General features: G+C 48.3%; 2 protein-coding genes across 2 annotated transcripts in view; both read right to left on the bottom strand.

Moving 5' to 3' along the window:
- Positions 1-778: 778 nt before the first annotated feature.
- LOC138756768 (syntaxin-4-like) overlaps positions 779-19219 on the bottom strand; it is a 20201-nt gene continuing 1760 nt past the window's right edge. The window contains exons 2-11 of the mRNA XM_069923154.1: positions 19106-19199; positions 17746-17875; positions 16859-16931; positions 15564-15632; positions 15355-15466; positions 13208-13281; positions 2989-3126; positions 2598-2708; positions 2275-2401; positions 779-1396 (exon numbers count right to left, since the gene is read on the bottom strand). Coding sequence (XP_069779255.1) covers positions 2321-2401; positions 2598-2708; positions 2989-3126; positions 13208-13281; positions 15355-15466; positions 15564-15632; positions 16859-16931; positions 17746-17875; positions 19106-19199 — 882 coding nt within the window. The 3' untranslated portion in view covers positions 779-1396; positions 2275-2320. The remainder of the gene's footprint in view (positions 1397-2274; positions 2402-2597; positions 2709-2988; positions 3127-13207; positions 13282-15354; positions 15467-15563; positions 15633-16858; positions 16932-17745; positions 17876-19105; positions 19200-19219) is intronic.
- LOC138756769 (uncharacterized) lies at positions 1419-2255 on the bottom strand. Its single transcript, XM_069923155.1, has 2 exons — positions 2084-2255; positions 1419-1990 (listed from the first exon to the last, which is right to left on the bottom strand). Exons 1-2 carry the CDS (start codon positions 2253-2255, stop codon positions 1419-1421), a joined length of 744 nt encoding a protein of 247 aa, XP_069779256.1.

Here is a 19219-nt window from a genome sequence, read left to right as displayed (position 1 = left end):
ACAAAGATGTGGAGATGAGAGGGTCCAGGACAGATGTGGCCTCAAACCTCATCACAGATGCTCACAAATCGTCCACAAGAGTAACGGTGGGAAACACATCAGGACAGATATTTCCCCCGACAGGGAGGGATGGAGAGACCCCAGTCAGTGTACAGATATCCCCCTGAGAGAGGACAGAGACCCTTCTCCATTAGGGGCTGCGACCCAAATCCTCAACTATTGTCATCCTGTCCCCACTGACGTTCCTTGACCCCCCTGGGTTCCTCCAGCTGAGATTGTCCAGTCATGTGTGGCTCCAGCTCAACCTTCTCCACTTTGTGGTCACCACCTCTCCCTAGTGGTTCAAGTAATTATAGAAGCTTCGACTTTGTGGTGAATAGCTCCCCTAGTGGCGGTTCAGATAATTACAAGCCCTTCCACTTTGTGGTCAACACTTCCTCCCAGTGGTGGTTCCGGTAAGTGGTTGTAATTACCGGAACCACCACTGGGTGGGAGTGTTGACCACAAAGTGGAGGGAGTTGGGCTCGAACCAGGAGATAGGATCCAGGGCCAGACAATCTTTGCTGGAGGAATCCAGGGCGTCAGGCAGCGTCCGTGGGGTTAGGAGAAGAACAGTTGAGGTTTCAGGGTCTCAGCTCCTGACAGAGACTGGGGAGGGGTCTTTCTTCCTCCTCTCTCTCCGGGATGGGTGGGGGAAGGGTTTAAATGACGTGGTGAGGGAGGGAATGGTCAGTGAGACAGACCCTGTTGGACAGATGAAGGAACAATCACAACCGGACACATTTTGGGAACAGTTTATCATCAAAATCTATTAACAGAAACAGTCGCTGTGATCTGGTTTCTGTCACCTTAAACCGGATGTGACAAAGGTGGGGGCAGCAAGGAGGGAAGAGGTTGCTGTGGTAGGGGGAGAGGGGAGGGTTAGGGTGGTGTAGAGGGAGAGGGAGAAGGGGAGGGGAGAGATCGGGGTAGAGAGGGCTGGGATGGAGAGAGGGGAGGGAGATCGGGGTAGAGGGCTGGGGACGGAGAGGGAGATCGGGGTAGAGGGCTGGGGACATAGAGAGGGGAGAGGGAGATCGGGGTAGAGAGGGCTGGGGACAGAGAGAGGGGAGAGGGAGATCGGGGTAGAGAGGGCTGGGGACAGAGAGAGGGGAGAGGGAGATCGGGGTAGAGAGGGCTGGGGAGAGGGAGATCGGGGTAGAGAGAGCTGGGGACGGAGAGAGGGGAGAGGGAGATCGGGGTAGAGAGGGCTGGGGACCGGAGGGGAGAGGGAGATCGGGGTAGAGAGGGCTGGAGACGGAGAGAGGAGACACGTCAAATACTGCAGCGGTTCCGTCTATAATCACGAGAACCGGACCCCTCGGTCGAGCTCCTTCCATGGGAACACATCCCAGACCTGTGGGGGAGTGGGGAAGAAATCAAGCACTGAGATAATTCGCTAAACATGTCTCAGATCCCCTGGGGATGGGACAGGGTCTGGGATGGGAAGGGGTCCGGGTCTTGATGGGACGGGGTCTGGGATGGGATGGGGGTTTCAGAGAGGGTGGATGGGAGTTCTCAGTGGGGACAGGGGACTTGGAAGGGAGGGACTGGGAGTCTTGGACGAATGGACTGGGAGTCTCGGAGGTGATGGACTGGAGGTCCCGGAGGCAAGGGACAGGGGACCCGGAGGGAATAGAGGTTCTCAGAGGGGATGGGGGTCTCAGAGGGGCAGGGGGTCTCGGAGCTGATGGATGGATAGGGGGTGTCTCGGAGCTGATGGACGGGGAGGGGGTGTCCTCAGAGCTGATGGACGGGGGGGGTCTCGGAGCTGATGGATGGGGGGGTCTCGGAGCTGATGGATGGGGGGGTCTCGGAGCTGATGGACGGGGGGGTCGGACGGGATGGACAGAGGTTTCGAACGGGACTGATGGTGGTCTTGGAGCTGATGGATAGGGGTCTTGGACGGGGCGGATGGTGGTCTCAGATGGGATGGATGGTGGCCTCGGACCTGATGGACGGGGGTCTCAGACCTGATGGACGGGGGTCTCAGACTGGACAGATTGTGGTCTCGGAGCTAAAGAACATAGGGGGGTCCTAAGACAGGACTGATGGATGGGGACTTGGAGCTGATGGATGGGGGTCGGGTCTTGGACGGGACGAACGGTGGTCTCAGAGCTGATGGATGGGGGTCTCAGATGGGACGGACGTGGGGGCTCGAACGGTGGTCTTGGAGCTGATGGGCGGGGGGAGTCTCGGAGGGCTCCATGGGCCATGGAGGGGATGCAGACTCACCTCGATTCCTGAGTGAGGGGAGAGGGGTGAAGACTGAAGCCGGAGATCAGATGAGTGACACGGTGAGGATGATACTGATGATGACCACAAGCAAAAGGCTGATACAGACAATGATGCAGATCTTCTTCTGTGGGGAGAGAGGGAGAGAGTGAGGGGGGGGCAGGGGGGGAGAGAGGAGGGGGTGAGAGGGTGAGAAGGTGAGAGAGAAAGAGTAGGGCAGGTACAAGGGAAGGGGAGGAGTAGGGGAGGAATAGGGGAGGGTGCAAGTTGTGGGGTACGGGGAGGTATAGGGGAAGTACAGCGCGGGAGTATTCAGGCCCCACCTTCAGGGCTTTCCGCTGACTGTTGGCTGCGGACGCCGTGTTCACCGCTGCCTTCTCTACGTAGTTCACTGTTGACACGACCGTGTTCTCAATGTTGTTGATCATCTCCCCCTGAGGGATAGAAACACGTCCCTGTCTCTGCAATCCGCTCCAGTCCCCTACACCCCTCCGTCTCTGTAATCGTTCCCCTCTCTGGTACCCTACACCCCTCCCTGACACTGTAACCCCCACCAGTGCCCTCCACCCCTCCCTGTCTCTGTAGGCCCCCACCTCCAGTCCCCTACAACCTTCCCTGTCTCTGTAACCCCTTCTGGTCCCCTCCATCCCTCCCTGTCTCTGTAATCCCTTCCAGTCCCTTATACCCCTCCCTCTGGTTCCCCGGTCCCCTCACCTGAGCCTCCACCTCAAAGGCTAGGTACATGAACATGTCGTGGAGCTCGGAGATGCTTTTCTCCAGCCGGAGGATCTCCGTGTGTCTGCTCTCCATCTCGTTCAATGCCTGCCTTGTGAACTGGGTGTCCTGCAAGATCTGTGGATGGACACAGGGCAAGTCAGTCCTTGCGAGTGTCCAACAAACCACCCCCTTCCCCCTCGAGGAGTTGCATGAACATCCGGCCCGTCGACCATGCTCCCCCATTCACTGAGATTGTGGCTGATCCGACCTTTTCCCCGTATCCCTTTATTCCCTGACTCTGTAAACATCCATCCAACCTCGCCTTAAATCTATTTACTGAGGTCACCTCAACTGGTTCAATGGGCAGCGAATTCCCCCTCTGGGAAAACTAGTTCCTCCTCATCTCCATCCTCCCGTGAACCTGTCCCTGTTCTGTTCTCCCCACCAATGGGAACAACTTACCGACCTCTACCTTATCTAGGCCTTTCACAATTTCTATAAGATCCCCTCTCATTCTTCTCAATTCCACTGAGTACAGTCCCAGACGACACAATCTCTCTTCATTGGCCAAACATTACAGCATATTTCGGCCCTTCTAGTCGGTGCCCAACTAGTATTCTGCCCCGCCCCACTGACCTGCACCCAGTCCGTATCCCTCCCATCCATGTACCTGTCCAAATTCCTCTTCACTGTTTAACACTGAGCCCCCATTCGCCACTTCAGCTCATTCAACACCCCCATCACTCTCTGTGTGAAGAAGTTCCCCCTAAACCTCTCCCCGTGTCCTCTGGTTTGGATCTCACTTCCCCTCAGTGGGAAAAGTCAACCTACATTTACTCTGTCCGTCCCCCTCATCATTTTAAGCACCTCAATCAAATCTCCCCTCATTCTTCTAAGCTCCAGGGAATAAAATCCCAACCTGTTTAACCTTTCCCTGTAACTCAGTTCCTGAAGTCCAGGCAATATCCTAGTAAATCTTCTCTTCATCTTTCTATCTTATTGAGATCTTTCCTGGAGTTTGGTGACCAAAACTGCACACAATTCTCCAAATGTGGCCTCACCAATGTCTTGTACAACTTTACATAACATCCCAACTCCTGTACTCAAGACTTTAATTTATGAAGGCCGATATGCCAAAAACTCCTCTTTACCACCCTGTCCACCTGTGATGCCATTTTTTGGGAATTATGTATCTGTATCCCTAGATCCCTCTGCTCCACCACACTCCTCAGTGCCCGACTGTTCACCGTGGATGTTCAACCTTGGTTTATCCTTCCAAAATGCAGCACCTCACACTTGTCTGCATTAAATTCCATCTGATTCTCTGGAATCAACGTGGTGAACCTAGTCTCCAAAGCCAGGACATCCTTCCTCAACTGAGGAGACCAGAACTGCCTGCAGTTCTCCAGATGTGGCCTCACCAGGACCTTGTACAGTTACAACAGAACCTTCCTGCTCCTAAACTCAGGCCCTCTAGTCTACAATGCACGCACGAGCACTCCCACATCCTTCCACCCGGCAGCATGTTGCAATTACTTACTGTTTAAATAATATTCTTCTGATCTTCCTTCCAAAGTGAATCACTTCACATTTACCAACATTGTCCTCCATCTGCCAGACCCTTGCCCACTCACTTGACCTATCCACAGCACCCTCCATAACGTTCGGGACAAAAACACCTTTTTCCTTTATTTGTCCCTGTGCCCCACAATTTTAAATTTGTAATCGAACAATTCCCATGTATTTAAAGTGCACATTCCAGATTTTATTCAAGGTTATTTGTAGACATTTTGGTGTGACCAAGTAGAAATTACAGGACCTTTCATAGATCGTCCCCTCATTTCAGGGCACCCGAATGTTTGGGGCATTTAGCCTCACAAGTGTTTGTGAGAACTCAGGTCTGTTTATTGTTTCATTGGTGCAGGTATACGAGAGTGAAGTTTGGTTCTAAGATTCTGATCACCTTTGGCCATTTTTCAACATGAGGACCAGAGTTGTGCCAATGAAAGTCAAAGAAGACATTATGCGGCTGAAGAACAGGAATAAAAGAGGAAGAGACATCACCCAAACCTTAATATTACCAACATCAACAGTTGGGAACGTCATTGGGAAGAAAGAGCGACCTGGTGAGATCAGGAATTGCAAAGGGACTGGTCGGCCAAGGAAGGGCTCCACGGTTGACGGATCCTCGTCCTAACGAAGGGAACATCCCCCACAGAGGTGCGGTGGAAAGTGCGCTGACCGGTTGCATCACAGTCTGGTACGGGGGCACCAATACCCCGTCGAACTTTAAGCCTGGACACAGCCCAGGACATCACCCCACTCCTGGTCCATACAGTCCCTTTTGCAAAGTTGTACACACAATCAAAATAAACTTTTTAATAGACGTATTTGTAATTAAGTTTTCCAAATTATTACATTCAGGTAATACCAGAGTTGGTCCTAATTTATCCCTTAAACATGCTTTTAACTGATAATAAGAAAATATTGTACCATTTTTGTATTCCCTATTTGTTTTTCAATTCTTCAAATGTCATTAAAGTTGCACCCTGAAAATATTTATTCTCTTAATTCCTTTGTCAAACCATATATTAAAAAGTTGATTACTTATCGCAAAAGGGATGTTTATTTTGAGTCAATATCATTCTTCATTTCTTTATTCCCATTTCCAAATGTATTTTGCACCTTATTTTTAAAAAACACTTTTAACAAAGCCGTATGTATTTCTGTCTCCACTTAACAACTTATCATTCCATTTATATATAAACTTCTCTGCATTATCCTCCCCTATTTCATTCCTCTCTACCTGAACCCCTACTGGTTTCTCTCCCTCTTCATTTACCTGCCCTATAATAATTAAAAATTTGGTCGTTGTAACCCTCCTAAATTCATAGTTCCAAGTTAATTTTTCCAATGCAACTCTTGCCATCTTCCCTTTCCAAATAAATTTTCTTACACACTTATTTAATTTGAAAAAATTTTGATGATATAAATGTAAGTAATGATTGAAATAAATTATTACACTCTAGGAAATATATTCATGTTTATGCAGTTAACCCTTCCTATTATAGTTAAAGGTTTTTCCATCCATTTCTTTAAATCGTCATCAATTTTCTTAAGCAATGGTGTATAATTCAGTTTAAGTAAATGATGTATATTTTTATCTATTTTAATACTTAAATATTTAATTGCAACTGTTTGCCATTCAAACTGACATTCCCTTTGACACTGTGTATCATTTGCTGTAACCATGGGCATTATTTCACTTGTCACAATTTATTTTATAACCAAATACTCCACCATATTCCTTTAATCTTGAATACAGTTTACGTAATGATCCTTCTGGTTCAGTCAAATATATTATGACCTCATCCAGAAACTGATCTTATGTTCTTTTCTGCTTGTTCTAAAACCTTTAATATCATTATCAGATCTAATCAATTTTGCCTAAGGCTCTATTGTTAAAATAAATGATGAGGGTGACAAATCCTGTCTACTTGATCTGATCAACAAGAAGGATTCCAATATTTGCCCATTTGTTACCACTTTTGGTTTAGGTCTAAACTCTAAACCAATTAATAAATGTAGGTGCTATCCTAAATTTTTCTAATACTTTAAATAAAAAGTCCCATTCCAGCCTACCGAATGCTTTTTCCACGTCTCAAGTAACTGCTACAATGTTCTAGATGACTTATGGTAATTAATTTTGTCACATTATCTGTTGATTTTCTTTTAATCTCCTTTGATCCCTATTTATTAATTTAGGTAAATATTTACCTATTCTATTTGCTAGCATTTTAGATATTGTGTTGTAAGTCACATTCAATAATGAAATAGGTCGACATGACAATGGTTTTAAAGGATCTTTTCCTTTTTACGGAATCAGTTATTATTGCAATCTTAAATGATTCTGGTAAGTCATGCATCTCTCCCACCTGATCTAATAATTAATGACTCTTTGTAGAATTCAGGGGGAATGCCATCTTCTCCCAGGAACTTATTGTTTTGTAATGCTTCTTTAACCTCTGTCAGAGTAAATGGAGCAGCCAATACTCTTTGATCTTCTAGATTTAATTTGGGTAAGTTTATTTGAGATAAAAAAAAACTTCTATTTTATTTTCATCCTTTAGGGATTCTGATTGATATAATTTTTAATAAAACTTTTCAAAATTTTCATTTCTTTCTTGTGATTTATAAGTAATTTGACTTGATTCTTTCTTAGTTGCTATCACTGCCCTAAGTTATTTGTTCTGTTTTTAATTGCCATGCAAGGTCCTTGTGTGCCCTCTCACCCAGTTCATTATCTCTTGCTTAGTTCTCATTCCCTTGCTATTTTATCTGTTTGCTAAATATTATACTGTAACTTCTTATTTATCAATGCTGTTCTTTTATCCTCACCTGTTTGATCTATTTCTTTTTTCAAGTTGCTCTACTTCTTTCATATAATCTTTTTTTATCTTAGATGTATAGCTTATTATTTGACCTCTTAAATATGCCTTCATCACATCCCATAAAACAAACTTATTCATTACTGAGTTTGAATTAATTTCAAAGAAAATCCGTATTTGCTGTTTAATAAACTCACAAAAATCTTTTCTTTTTAACATCAAATTAAACGCCCATCTATAAACCAATTTCTCCCTATCCTCCATTGATATTGCCAAGAATAAAAGTGAGTGATCTGACAAAATTCTTGCTTTATATTCAACTTTAATCCTTCCCTGCAATTCTATTAAGGAAAAGAATCGTCTAGAATAAGAGTCATGTCTCTTAGAATAAAAAGAATAATCCCTTTCTCTTGGACATATTCTCTTCCATGCATCTACTAATCTCACATCCTTCATCAATGATAGTAACTTTAACTGATTTATTTCTAATAACATTTCTACCAGATCTATCAAGACAAAAAATAAAAGTCCCCTCCTATTAACACATCTTCATTAGCAATTGCTAAATTCAATAATGTTTCCTGTATAAATTTCTCAATATTTAAATATAGTGCATATATATTCAGAAAGGTCCAAAATTCAGAAAAAAAATTTGACAATATACCATTATATATCTGCCCACTGGATCAGTAATAATATTTTGTATCTTAACTGGAAGGTTTTTATGAATCAGAATTGCTACCCTTTGTTATATGGTTGTTATATGTTGCTTTAGGATTAAATGAAGACGCTGCATCATATCTGACCCAATCTCTTTTCAGTTTTTGCTGCTCAGTTTCAGACAGGTCTCTTGTAAAAAAGCTATATCTACTTTCATCTTTTTTTTATATGTGCGAGTATTTCTTTTCCTTTTAACTGGGTTTTTAATCCCATTAATATTAATATTGACAACATTTAACATTTCACCCATTGAATGTTTTAGTAATAAAACTGTATTTCACCCATACCTCTTCTCTTCCAAATCCTGATCCTACTACATTACTGTATTCAAGGCTATCATTAACTATTCCAGATGAAACACACAAAAAAAAAGAAATCCTGTAAAGAAAGAAAATAAAAAGCCCCCCATCCCCATTGTCATTAATACAGAAAACAACATTACTCCTCTCCATGTTACGGGCAGTGAACTGCACCACAAATGCACACACGAATTGACAGCCATCAGCCCCTTCCTCCCTGCTCTCCTGAATCCACATTATTACAGATCACCCCCTTATCAATCACACATACGATAATTCAAATTGCACTTTGCAAATCAACTAATCCCTTTCACAATAGATAACCTTTCCTTTAGAGAATGGGAGAGAAAAGGAATTAAAAGAATAGAAAATTGTTTTTTGGGAAATAATATATTAACATCTGAATAAATGAAGTACAAATATGGAATAACTCATGGTACAATGTTTGCATACCATCAACTGAAAGCCTACTTAAAGGACAAATTGGGAAACAGACTGAGATTACCAGAAGGAAGCAGCTTTGAATATGTGATTACAGACACAATGATAATTAAAAGATTTATAACAAACATGTACATCAAGCTGCAAGAGAAGGAAAATGATGAAATAAGCTATAACCATATAACCATTATGGAGCAGAAACAGGCCATGTCGGCCTTTCGAGTCCGCACCGGTTCACTAGAACAACTCCACTAGCTCAAACCTCACGCTCACCGCCAATAATTCTCCAACCCCATCACCTCCATGTACATATCCAACCTTCTCTAAAATGACAGAAGGGTCCCTGCCGCAACCTTGATGCTCGACATTTCTCTCTCTTCCCATAATTTCTCTTTTCAATCACAATCAACTCACCAGATACAGGCTTCAGGATCCATTCCAGTCACGCTGCCATTCATGCAAGTTATCTCTTTAATCCTGTCACCCTTTTCTCCCCATTGTTAATTCCATCTCTCTTTTAAGCACCCTCATTGATCATCTCCAATGTTCTCTTTTTCCAAAGATTCCAAAATTAAGTTAATGTCCATTTACCAACCCGTCAATTGTTTGGATTTTTCAGCTGAAGGATATTTTTGTAATAAAATTTGGTTCTTTTCATGTTTAGCTTTTAAGAGGTTGGGAAGTTCAGTTTACATATGTTACCCAGTGTCTGTGTTTGTATACATTAACAGTTATTAATGCAATCCTGATCTCTTTGTATTATGTTTAATAACCTGAAACTTAATAAGAGAGAGAAAGAAAAAGAGAGAGAGAGAGAGAGAGAAAGAGAGAGAGAGAAGAGAGAGAGAGAGAGAAAATCAGATATACACACTAAGAGAGAGACAGAGATATCCAGACCCAACAAAAGTGGGAAAATGATTTAAACATAAAGATAAAAAATGAAATATGGGAAAAGTTATGCTCTGGAACTATGAAGAATATAATAAACACGAGGTTATGCATGATACAATATAATTGGTTACACAGGCCCCAAAAGTTAAATAAATGGGACCCAACATTATCAGATAGATGTTTTCACTGTAAGAAGGAAACGGGAACAACAGTACATGCAATTTGGACATGTGAGAAAGTGAAAAAGTTTTGGGAAGATCTAAATCAGGTATTAAATAAAATCACAAAAAGCAACATACCAAAAAATCCAGAGATCTTTCTTCTAAGTAATATAAGAAGTAAAAAACTAGGCCTCAAACTGGATGAAGCACAAAAAGATTTACTATGATAGCCTTAGCGGTAGCAAAAAAATGTATAATGTCAACTTGGAAATCAGAAGAGATCCTGAGAGTACAGCAATGGTACATAGAAATGAATAAATGTATTCCATTGGAAAAAAATAACATATAATTTAAAAAATAAAGTCACATTATTTGAACAAATTTGGGAGCCGTACATGGAACACAACAGAGAAACAGAGAGGGCTTGCCTCGGACCTCCACCCCCTAAAATAATAAGACAAAATGACCTGATCCAGTGTGTAAAAGTAGATGACACAATTCTCTTGTTTATTTTCATTGTGTGATGACATTGTTTAATGGTTTTATTGTATTGTATATGTTGAACGTTTAATGGGTTTGGAGGGGGGTGGGAAGGGGGGTGTAAAAAAGGGGAGAAAATGCCACTGTGTATATTTAAGAGGGAAATGTTTGTATGTATTTTGATTGATATGGTTCATAGTGTGAAAAATTTTTTTTTAAATTTTTTAAAATTGAACTTTGCCACTCAGTGCTCATCTCTTCTTCACAGAGAGAGTCAACATACGGTTTTGCTTTTCTTGGTTCAACAAAAAAAACTTGTTTTGATCTCCTGGAACAAAGCTCTTCAGGGTCACTGGATATCACAAAGCAAAGGTGTAGCCTTTTTTCCACAGTACATTTTTAATTCGATTAAATTCCTTTCTTTTCTTCAACAATTCAAAACTTGTGTCTGGATAAAAGAAAATCGCACTTCCAATATATTCTAAAGGGCCTTGTCTTTCCTTTGCTTGTCTTGCTGCCAATTCTAAAGTCTTCTCTCTTATTTGAATTTTGCCAGCATTGGACGTGGCGTTCGATCTGGTTGCAGTTGAGGTCTTAGAGCTTGATGTGCTCTCCCTCATCTCCCTGAAATTTTCATTAACCCCAAAACTCTGCGCAATCCAAGCAGCACAAAAATTGTCTAATATCATCTCCCTCATCCCCTTCTTCAAGTCCAACCATTTTAATATTATTTCTTCTGCTTAAAATTCTCCACAGCATCCACCTTTTGGGCCAATTGAGGGTGAGCAGTGGTAAAATTAATCTGCATCGTTCCCATTTGTTATTTCATTTCAAATTCTGTTCCTTTAATTCTTCCACTTCAAATCTTCTTTTTTGCATATTTATCACTTCTTCTACGTGTTTAGTTCTGGCTTCTGACTTCAACACCACAGCTTCAATTCAATGATCGATGCAATTCTTGACCTGACGGCCTGACCTTTTCCAGCTTTTAGCAGCCTCCTGGCCCTTTTTACAATTTTTCCATTCCTTCCATACCTTCATCATCGTTGGAATCCACATCGTCACCTGCCTCTTCTTGCGGGTCCTCCGGCCATTGCCGGAGGTGGCTCGATGTCGCACCGTCTGAAGCAGCTTCGGTCGTCGCCTTCATTGAAAGGGTCACCACTTTCAGGATAGATCCCCCCCACTCCAGAATCCATCTTCGAGGCAGGCCTTTCTTCCTGTTTTGCTTTGCTTTTGGTTGTCTTTCTTGCAAGTCAAGCAGCAGCTTTGACCTTCTCTGGAGACATCCTTAGGGTGTTCACCGTTGGTTTAAATATTACTTTTTCCTTTTTTATTTAAAAACTGTTTTCGAGAGAGTTGGGTTTCACCGGCCTGATGTTACATCATCACATGATGCCCTCCCCCCCACCATCGAGAACATCTATGGGGAAAACTGCCGTCGGAGAGCAGCAGCAATTGTCAAGGACCCACACCGCCCAGCACTCGCTCTGTTCTTGCTGCTGCCATCAGGAAAGAGGTGTAGGGGCCACAAGACTCGCCCCACCTGCTTCAGGAACAGCTGCTCCCCCTCCGCCATCAGTCTCCTCAACGACAAACTCAACCAGGGGTTCGTTTAACGAATCTGACTTGAGCACGTTATTGATTTTTCCCTCCATTGCACAGTTGGTTTACATGTGTGCAGTTTTAATTGCACCACCACTAGGTGGTAAATCTGCCTCGTCTGCAGGAGAAAGAAACTCAGGGTTGTATGTGATGTCATGAATTTAGACATACATATAGCAGAGTTACAGGGCTTTTCGGCCCATGAGCCCCTGCTGTCCAAAACTCACAACTCAAATTCTTTTTCCCTGCGGTCCAGGCAGAATTACCACCCATTGGTAGTGCAACAATCTATACACAACGTACACACATAAACAAATAAAGAAATGTGAACAAACTGTGCAAAGGAGGGAAAAATCAATAACGTGCACAAGTCAGATTCTTGAAACGAGTCCAATTGAGTTTGTCGTTGAGGGGTCTGACAGTGGAGGGGGAGTAGCTGTTTCTGAACCTGGTGGTGCAAGTCTTGTGGCCCCTACACTTCTCTCCTGATGGCAGGAGCGAGTGCCAGGCAGTGTGGGTCCTTGACGATTGGATATGGATCCTTGATGATCGCTGCTGCTCTCTGACGGCAGCGTTCCCCATAGATGTTCTCGACAGAGGGGAGGGTTTTGCCTGTGATGTCCTGACCTTCTGGAGGGCTTTACACTCGGAGGGAGGTATTGGTGTTCCCGTACTGGACAGTGGTGCAGCTGGTCAGCGCACTTTCCACCACACATCTGTGGAAATTTGCCAGGGTTACTGGTGTCAGAATGAACCTCTGCAAACTCCTGAGGAAGTCGAGGCGTTGTCATGCCTTCATCATGATGCCACTAGTGTGTTGTGTCCAGGAAAGGTCCTCCTACGATCCTAAATGTGCTTCCCTCCTCACCTCTGATCCCCTAGTGATCACTGGATCGTACACCTAGCTTTCCTTTTCTGAAGGCAACAATCAGCTCCTTGGTTTTGGTGACATTGAGTAACCATTCAGCCAATCTCCCTCCGGTGTACTAACTCATCGCCTTCCTTTACAGAACCCACAACCCCAGCTGAGTTTCTCCAGCATTGTGTTTTTACCATGTATAAAACCAAGATGTCCACAAATAACCTTGATAATTTTGCAATGTGCATTTTAAACACACATGAATTGTTTGATTACAAATTTAAAACTGTGGGGCACAGGGACAAAGAAAGGGAAAAGGAGTCTTTGTCCCAAATGTTGTTGATCTCAGACTCACGCTCTCTAAGAACTCACGTTTGCTGTGAAGATGTCTTGTTTGCCAGTTTCCAGCATCATTTCCAATTCTTCCTCTGACAACTGGTGCCCAGCTGCAGAAATGGGAGAAGAGGGATCAGTGAGGGAGGAAGGATTAATGTCAGAGACCCCCGGAGGAGAGGGGTCCCTAAGGGAAGGGAGATTAATGTCAGAGATCCCGGGGGGAGAGGGGTCACTGAGGGAGGGAGTATTAATGTCAGTGACCTGAAGGAGAAGGGTAGAGGAGGGAGTGGGGACTGGCAGTGCCATGGGGCAGTAGGGCAGGACGGAATGGGAGGGAGAGGATGGGAAGGAAGGGGAGGGGAGAGGACGGGACAGGAGGGAAGGGGATGGGTGTGGATGGGAGGGGGAGGGACAGGATGGCGGGGAGGGGACAGGATGGCGGGGAGGGACAGGACGGCGGGGAGGGACAGGACGGCGGGGAGGGACAGGACGGCTGGGGAGGGACAGGACGGCGGGGAGGGACAGGACGGCGGGGAGGGACAGGACGGCGGGGAGGGACAGGACGGCGGGGGGGAGGGACAGGACGGCGGGGAGGGACAGGACGGCGGGGAGGGACAGGACGGCGGGGAGGGACAGGACGGCGGGGAGGGACAGGACGGCGGGGAGGGACAGGACGGCGGGGAGGGACAGGACGGCGGGGAGGGACAGGACGGCGGGGAGGGACAGGACGGCGGGGAGGGGACAGGACGGCGGGGAGGGACAGGACGGCGAGGGAGGGACAGGACGGCGGGGAGGGACAGGACGGCGGGGAGGGACAGGACGGCGGGGAGGGACAGGACGGCGGGGAGGGACAGGACGGCGGGGAGGGACAGAGGACGGCGGGGAGGGACAGGACGGCGGGGAGGGACAGGACGGCGGGGAGGGACAGGACGGCGGGGAGGGACAGGACGGCGGGGAGGGACAGGACGGCGGGGAGGGACAGGACGGCGGGGAGGGACAGGACGGCGGGGAGGGACAGGACGGCGGGGAGGGGACAGGACGGCGGGAGGGACAGGACGGCGGGGAGGGACAGGACGGCGGGGAGGACAGGACGGCGGGGAGGGACAGGACGGCGGGGAGGGACAGGACGGCGGGGAGGGGACAGGACGGCGGGAGGGACAGGACGGCGGGGAGGGACAGGACGGCGGGGAGGGACAGGACGGCGGGGAGGGACAGGACGGCGGGGAGGGACAGGACGGCGGGGAGGGACAGGACGGCAGGGGAGGGACAGGACGGCGGGGAGGGACAGGACGGCGGGGAGGGACAGGACGGCGGGGAGGGACAGGACGGCGGGGAGGGACAGGACGGCGGGGAGGGACAGGACGGCGGGGAGGACAGGACGGCGGGGAGGGACAGGACGGCGGGGAGGGACAGGACGGCGGGGAGGGACAGGACGGCGGGGAGGGACAGGACGGCGGGGGAGGGACAGGACGGCGGGGAGGGACAGGACGGCGGGGAGGGACAGGACGGCGGGGAGGGACAGGACGGCGGGGAGGGACAGGACGGCGGGGAGGGACAGGACGGCGGGAGGGACAGGACGGAGGGGAGGGACAGGACGGAGGGGAGGGACAGGACGGAGGGGGAGGGACAGGATGGAGGGGAGGGACAGGATTGAGGGAGGGAGAGGGACAGGATGGAGGGGAGGGACAGGATGGAGGGGAGGGACAGGATGGAGGGGAGGGACAGGATGGAGGGGAGGGACAGGATGGAGGGGGAGGGACAGGATGGAGGGGAGGGGACAGGATGGAGGGGAGGGACAGGATGGAGGGGAGGGTCAGGATGGAGGGGAGGGACAGGATGGAGGGGAGGGACAGGATGGAGGGGAGGGACAGGATGGAGGGGAGGGACAGGATGGAGGGGAGGGACAGGATGGAGGGGAGGGACAGGATGGAGGGGAGGGACAGGATGGAGGGGAGGGACAGGATGGAGGGGAGGGACAGGATGGAGGGGAGGGACAGGATGGAGGGGAGGGACAGGATGGAGGGGAGGGACAGGATGGAGGGGAGGGACAGGATGGAGGGGGAGGGACAGGATGGAGGGGAGGGACAGGATGGAGGGAGGGGACAGGATGGAGGGGAGGGACAGGATGGAGGGGAGGGACAGGATGGAGGGCAGTGGAGGGAAAGGGAGGGGACTGGACTCACTGATTTTTAACTGCCGGTGGATGCGTTCAACATTACGGTTCCGATATTCCGACTGCTCGGAGTGGCAGAGATTCATCACATCGACAAACTCTCGAGTGAGAACATTGTGCTGCAGAAAGAGAGATATAGTAAAGGTGGGGCAGAGAGGAGGGGAGAAAGAGGGGGATGAGGGAACATCAAAGGCAGGTGAGGAGGGAGGGGTACTCCTGTGTGCACCGTGTCCGGGCAGCGACGGAGAAGGGGTCCTCCTCACCAGTGGTTTCGGCTCTTTTCCATCTCTGCAGGATGAGGGATGGAGAGATGACCTTCGATCTTTAACCCCAAAACCTCAACCTACACCCTCCTCTCTCCACATCCTCCTCCACGTCCTTTCTGTGGTATTGGTTAACAATGTAATGTAATGAATGTGCTGTGTATAAGAGTTAAGATGTTATTATAACAGTATTATGAAAGATAGTATTATGAAAGGGTACCGCACGGATGCAGTCTCTTCAATCTGAGGCGCCTGCAAGCTCACACCAAGACACAAGAGAAACTTGTCCGTGAACTACTCTTTGCAGACGATGCCGCTTTAGTTGCCCATTCAGAGCCAGCTCTCCAGCGCTTGACGTCCTGCTTTGCGGAAACTGCCAAAATGTTTGGCCTGGAAGTCAGCCTGAAGAAAACTGAGGTCCTCCATCAGCCAGCTCCCCACCATGACTACCAGCCCCCCCACATGCTCCATCGGGCATACAAAACTCAAAACGGTCAACCAGTTTACCTATCTCGGCTGCACCATTTCATCAGATGCAAGGATCGACAATGAAATAGACAACAGACTCGCCAAGGCAAATAGTGCCATTTGGAAGACTACACAAAAGAGTCTGAAAAACAACCAACTGAAAAACCTCACAAAGATAAGCGTATACAGAGCCGTTGTCATACCCACACTCCTGTTCGGCTCCGAATCATGGGTCCTCTACCGGCACCACCTACGGCTCCTAGAACGCTTCCACCAGCGTTGTCTCCGCTCCATCCCTCAACATCCATTGGAGCGCGCTTTCATCCCTAACGTCGAAGTACACGAGATGGCAGAGGTCGACAGCATCGAGTCCACGCTGCTGAAGATCCAGCTACGCTGGATGGGTCACGTCTCCAGAATGGAGGACCATCGCCTTCTTCCCAAGATCGTGTTATATGGCGAGCTCTCCACTGGCCACCGTGACAGAGGTGCACCAAAGAAAAGGTACAAGGACTGCCTAAAGAAATCTCTTGGTGCCTGCCACATTGACCACCGCCAGTGGGCTGATAACGCGCTCAAACCGTGCATCTTGGCGCCTCACAGTTTGGCGGGCAGCAACCTCCTTTGAAGAAGACTGCAGAGCCCACCTCACTGACAAAAGGCAAAGGAGGAAAAACCCAACACCAACCCCAACCAACCAATTTTCCCCTGCAACCGTGTCTGCCTGTCCCGCATCGGACTTGTCAGCCACAAACGAGCCTGCAGCTGATCGTGGACTTTTACCCCCTCCATAAAATCTTCGTCCGCGAAGCCAAGCCAAAGAAAGAGAAGACTTTTAAATGATTGCTGTGAATTACTAAGAAATGGGTATTGGGACATTTACACAGACAGGTCAGCCTGCAACGAACAACAACATTCCAGACAACTATCCATTATCATCTCTTCCATAAAGCTATCTCCTGGTCCTCTACACAATAATGCTATTACCTGCAGTTACAAATAACGCGCTGTCAGATGCAGCCCATTCATAAACGGATTCCCGCCCAAAAACAGCTGATGGCACTACAAGCTTGTCAAACAGAATGTGGAAATATCAAAAGCCTGCAGAATGGACGCCAGTGTCTGGAATTCAACTAACCCTGTTCAAAATAATGAACAAGGAGATCACTGGGGAAGCAATATTGACATGGTGCCAAGAGCCAGGCTAACACTGTCTTAAAGGACCCTTTTTTATCATGTCTGCCATGATTCCATATCTTTTAATTATAGAAAACCAATTCAATGATAACCATTTTGGAAATAAGCAAATAACTGACTGTAACACCTCAGCTTGAAACAATCCCCTCAAAGGAATGGTCACTTAATCAAATGCAGCCAAATGCCTTCAGCATTGTACCCTGTAACCTTGTACTTTGAATGAGGTTTAACAGTATAAGGGAGGTGACCTTGTCGACTCAACCCTAATTACTGCTCGTTCCCGCTAGCGTGACTCTAATAAATTCTCTGTGTGTTCTACTTTGTGATTTGGTTATACTTCTTGTACCTTGACAGGACTAAACTGTAACATCCCCTCCCCCCAGCCCTCTGCTTCCTCCATATCCCCTCCCCTCCCCTACCCTCTGCTCCCCTCCACATCCCCGCCCTTCCCCCACACCCTCCTCTCCCCCTACCCCAGTCTGAGAAGGGAGGTGCGAAGCTGAAACCCTCTGCTGGTGTCAGACTCACCCTTCAGTTGTCCCCGAACTCTGGAAGCCACCACCTTGATCTCATCTCGTTCATTCTGCAAACGTTCCTTCTCCTCTGGATTGGAAGTCAGGGGGTTTGGGGGGGTGGGGGGGGGGTTAGAGCACAGAATTTACTGGCCTGGTGAAGAGACAGGGGAGAGAGAGGAAGAGAAAAGGGGGGGAAAGAGGAGAGAGAATGGGGGAGAGGAGGGGGGGGAAGAGAGGAGAGAGGGGGGGAAGGGAGGGAGGGGGAGGGAAGGAAGGGAGGGGAAAGAAGGGAGGGAGGGGGAAGGAAGGGAGGGAGGGGAAGGAAGGGAGGGGAGGGGGAAGGGAGGGAGGGGCCAGGGAAGGGGGAAACGAAGGATGGGTTATCCCACCAATTCTGATGAACGTATGTCCCTCCCACTCCACTCCCCCCCTCACCGACCTTCACTGGGGACTGGGGCAGCTCAGGATGTGCAGCTGAATATGCTTCAGATCTTTCAACCAATACCTGGAGCTGGGAGATTCCCTGTCGGACCCTCCCTCACCTGTAGGCAGGGGCCAGACAGAGGGAGAGGTGAAGGGGAAGAGGATGGAGAGAGGGAGAGGATGACGGATAGGTGGGGAGGGGAGGTGAGGGGTGAGAGAGGGGATGGAGAGAGGGTGAGGGGGAAGGGGAGGGGGAGGTGAGGGGGGAAGGGGAGGGGCGAGGGTGGGAGGGGAGGGAGATGATAGTGAAATGAAAGATCGGTGGAAGGTGGGGGCAGGAGGGAAGAAGAAGGGTGGGGGGGGAGGGAGTGAAGCAGAGTGATTACACATGGACAGATTTCCATTCCCTCCCCCAGGTTCGGGTCCCAGCATTCATGCCCCATTCTTACTCGGCTTCCTCATTCATCTTCTCCCCTCTGTCCCTCCTTCCCCAACTCATTCCCCATCACTCCTCACCCTTTCACCCATCCTTGGGCATCACTTTCCACCTACCTCATCCTCTCCCTTTCAACCATCCCTCCCTCTGACCCCTATCACACCCCTCACGGAGGGGAGCGTCATAGAACAGAGAGACCTCGGGGTACGGGGACTTACACGGTGAACAGTGGGGAGTGTTGTAGAACAGAGTGACCTCGGTGGGTAGGGGGACCGATACAGTGAACGGTGGGAGTGTTGTAGAACAGAGACCTCGGGGTACGGGGACTGACACGGTGAACAGTGGGGAGTGTTGTAGAATAGAGACCTCAGGGTACTGGGACTGCCGACCGACACAGTGACAGAGGGGACTGCGTCAGCAGCGATGGGGACGGGAAGGACCCTGTCCAGCTCCCCATACCCACTCTCACCTGATGGAAGAACTGTTCGTTGATCTCCTCCTTGCCAGAATTTATCACCAGTTGGATTGCCTCATCATCCGAGCTGTCTTCATCCTGGGGAGTTGGGGAGCGAA

The sequence above is a fragment of the Narcine bancroftii genome, chromosome 3 (genome assembly GCF_036971445.1).
Source record: "Narcine bancroftii isolate sNarBan1 chromosome 3, sNarBan1.hap1, whole genome shotgun sequence".
NCBI classification, from domain to species: Eukaryota; Metazoa; Chordata; class Chondrichthyes; order Torpediniformes; family Narcinidae; genus Narcine; species Narcine bancroftii.
The sequence above is the reverse complement of the archived record's forward strand: the minus strand, read 5'-3'. Positions and strand labels throughout refer to the sequence as shown.

Coding starts and splice junctions, on each gene's coding strand:
- LOC138756769 (XM_069923155.1), bottom strand. CDS start 2,255: ATGGCCCATGGAGCCCTCCGAGACTCCCCCCGCCCATCAGCTCCAAGA. Junction 1,991..2,083: donor AGTCCCCATCCATCAGTCCT/GTCTTAGGACCC, acceptor CCCGTCCATCAG/GTCCGAGGCCACCATCCATC.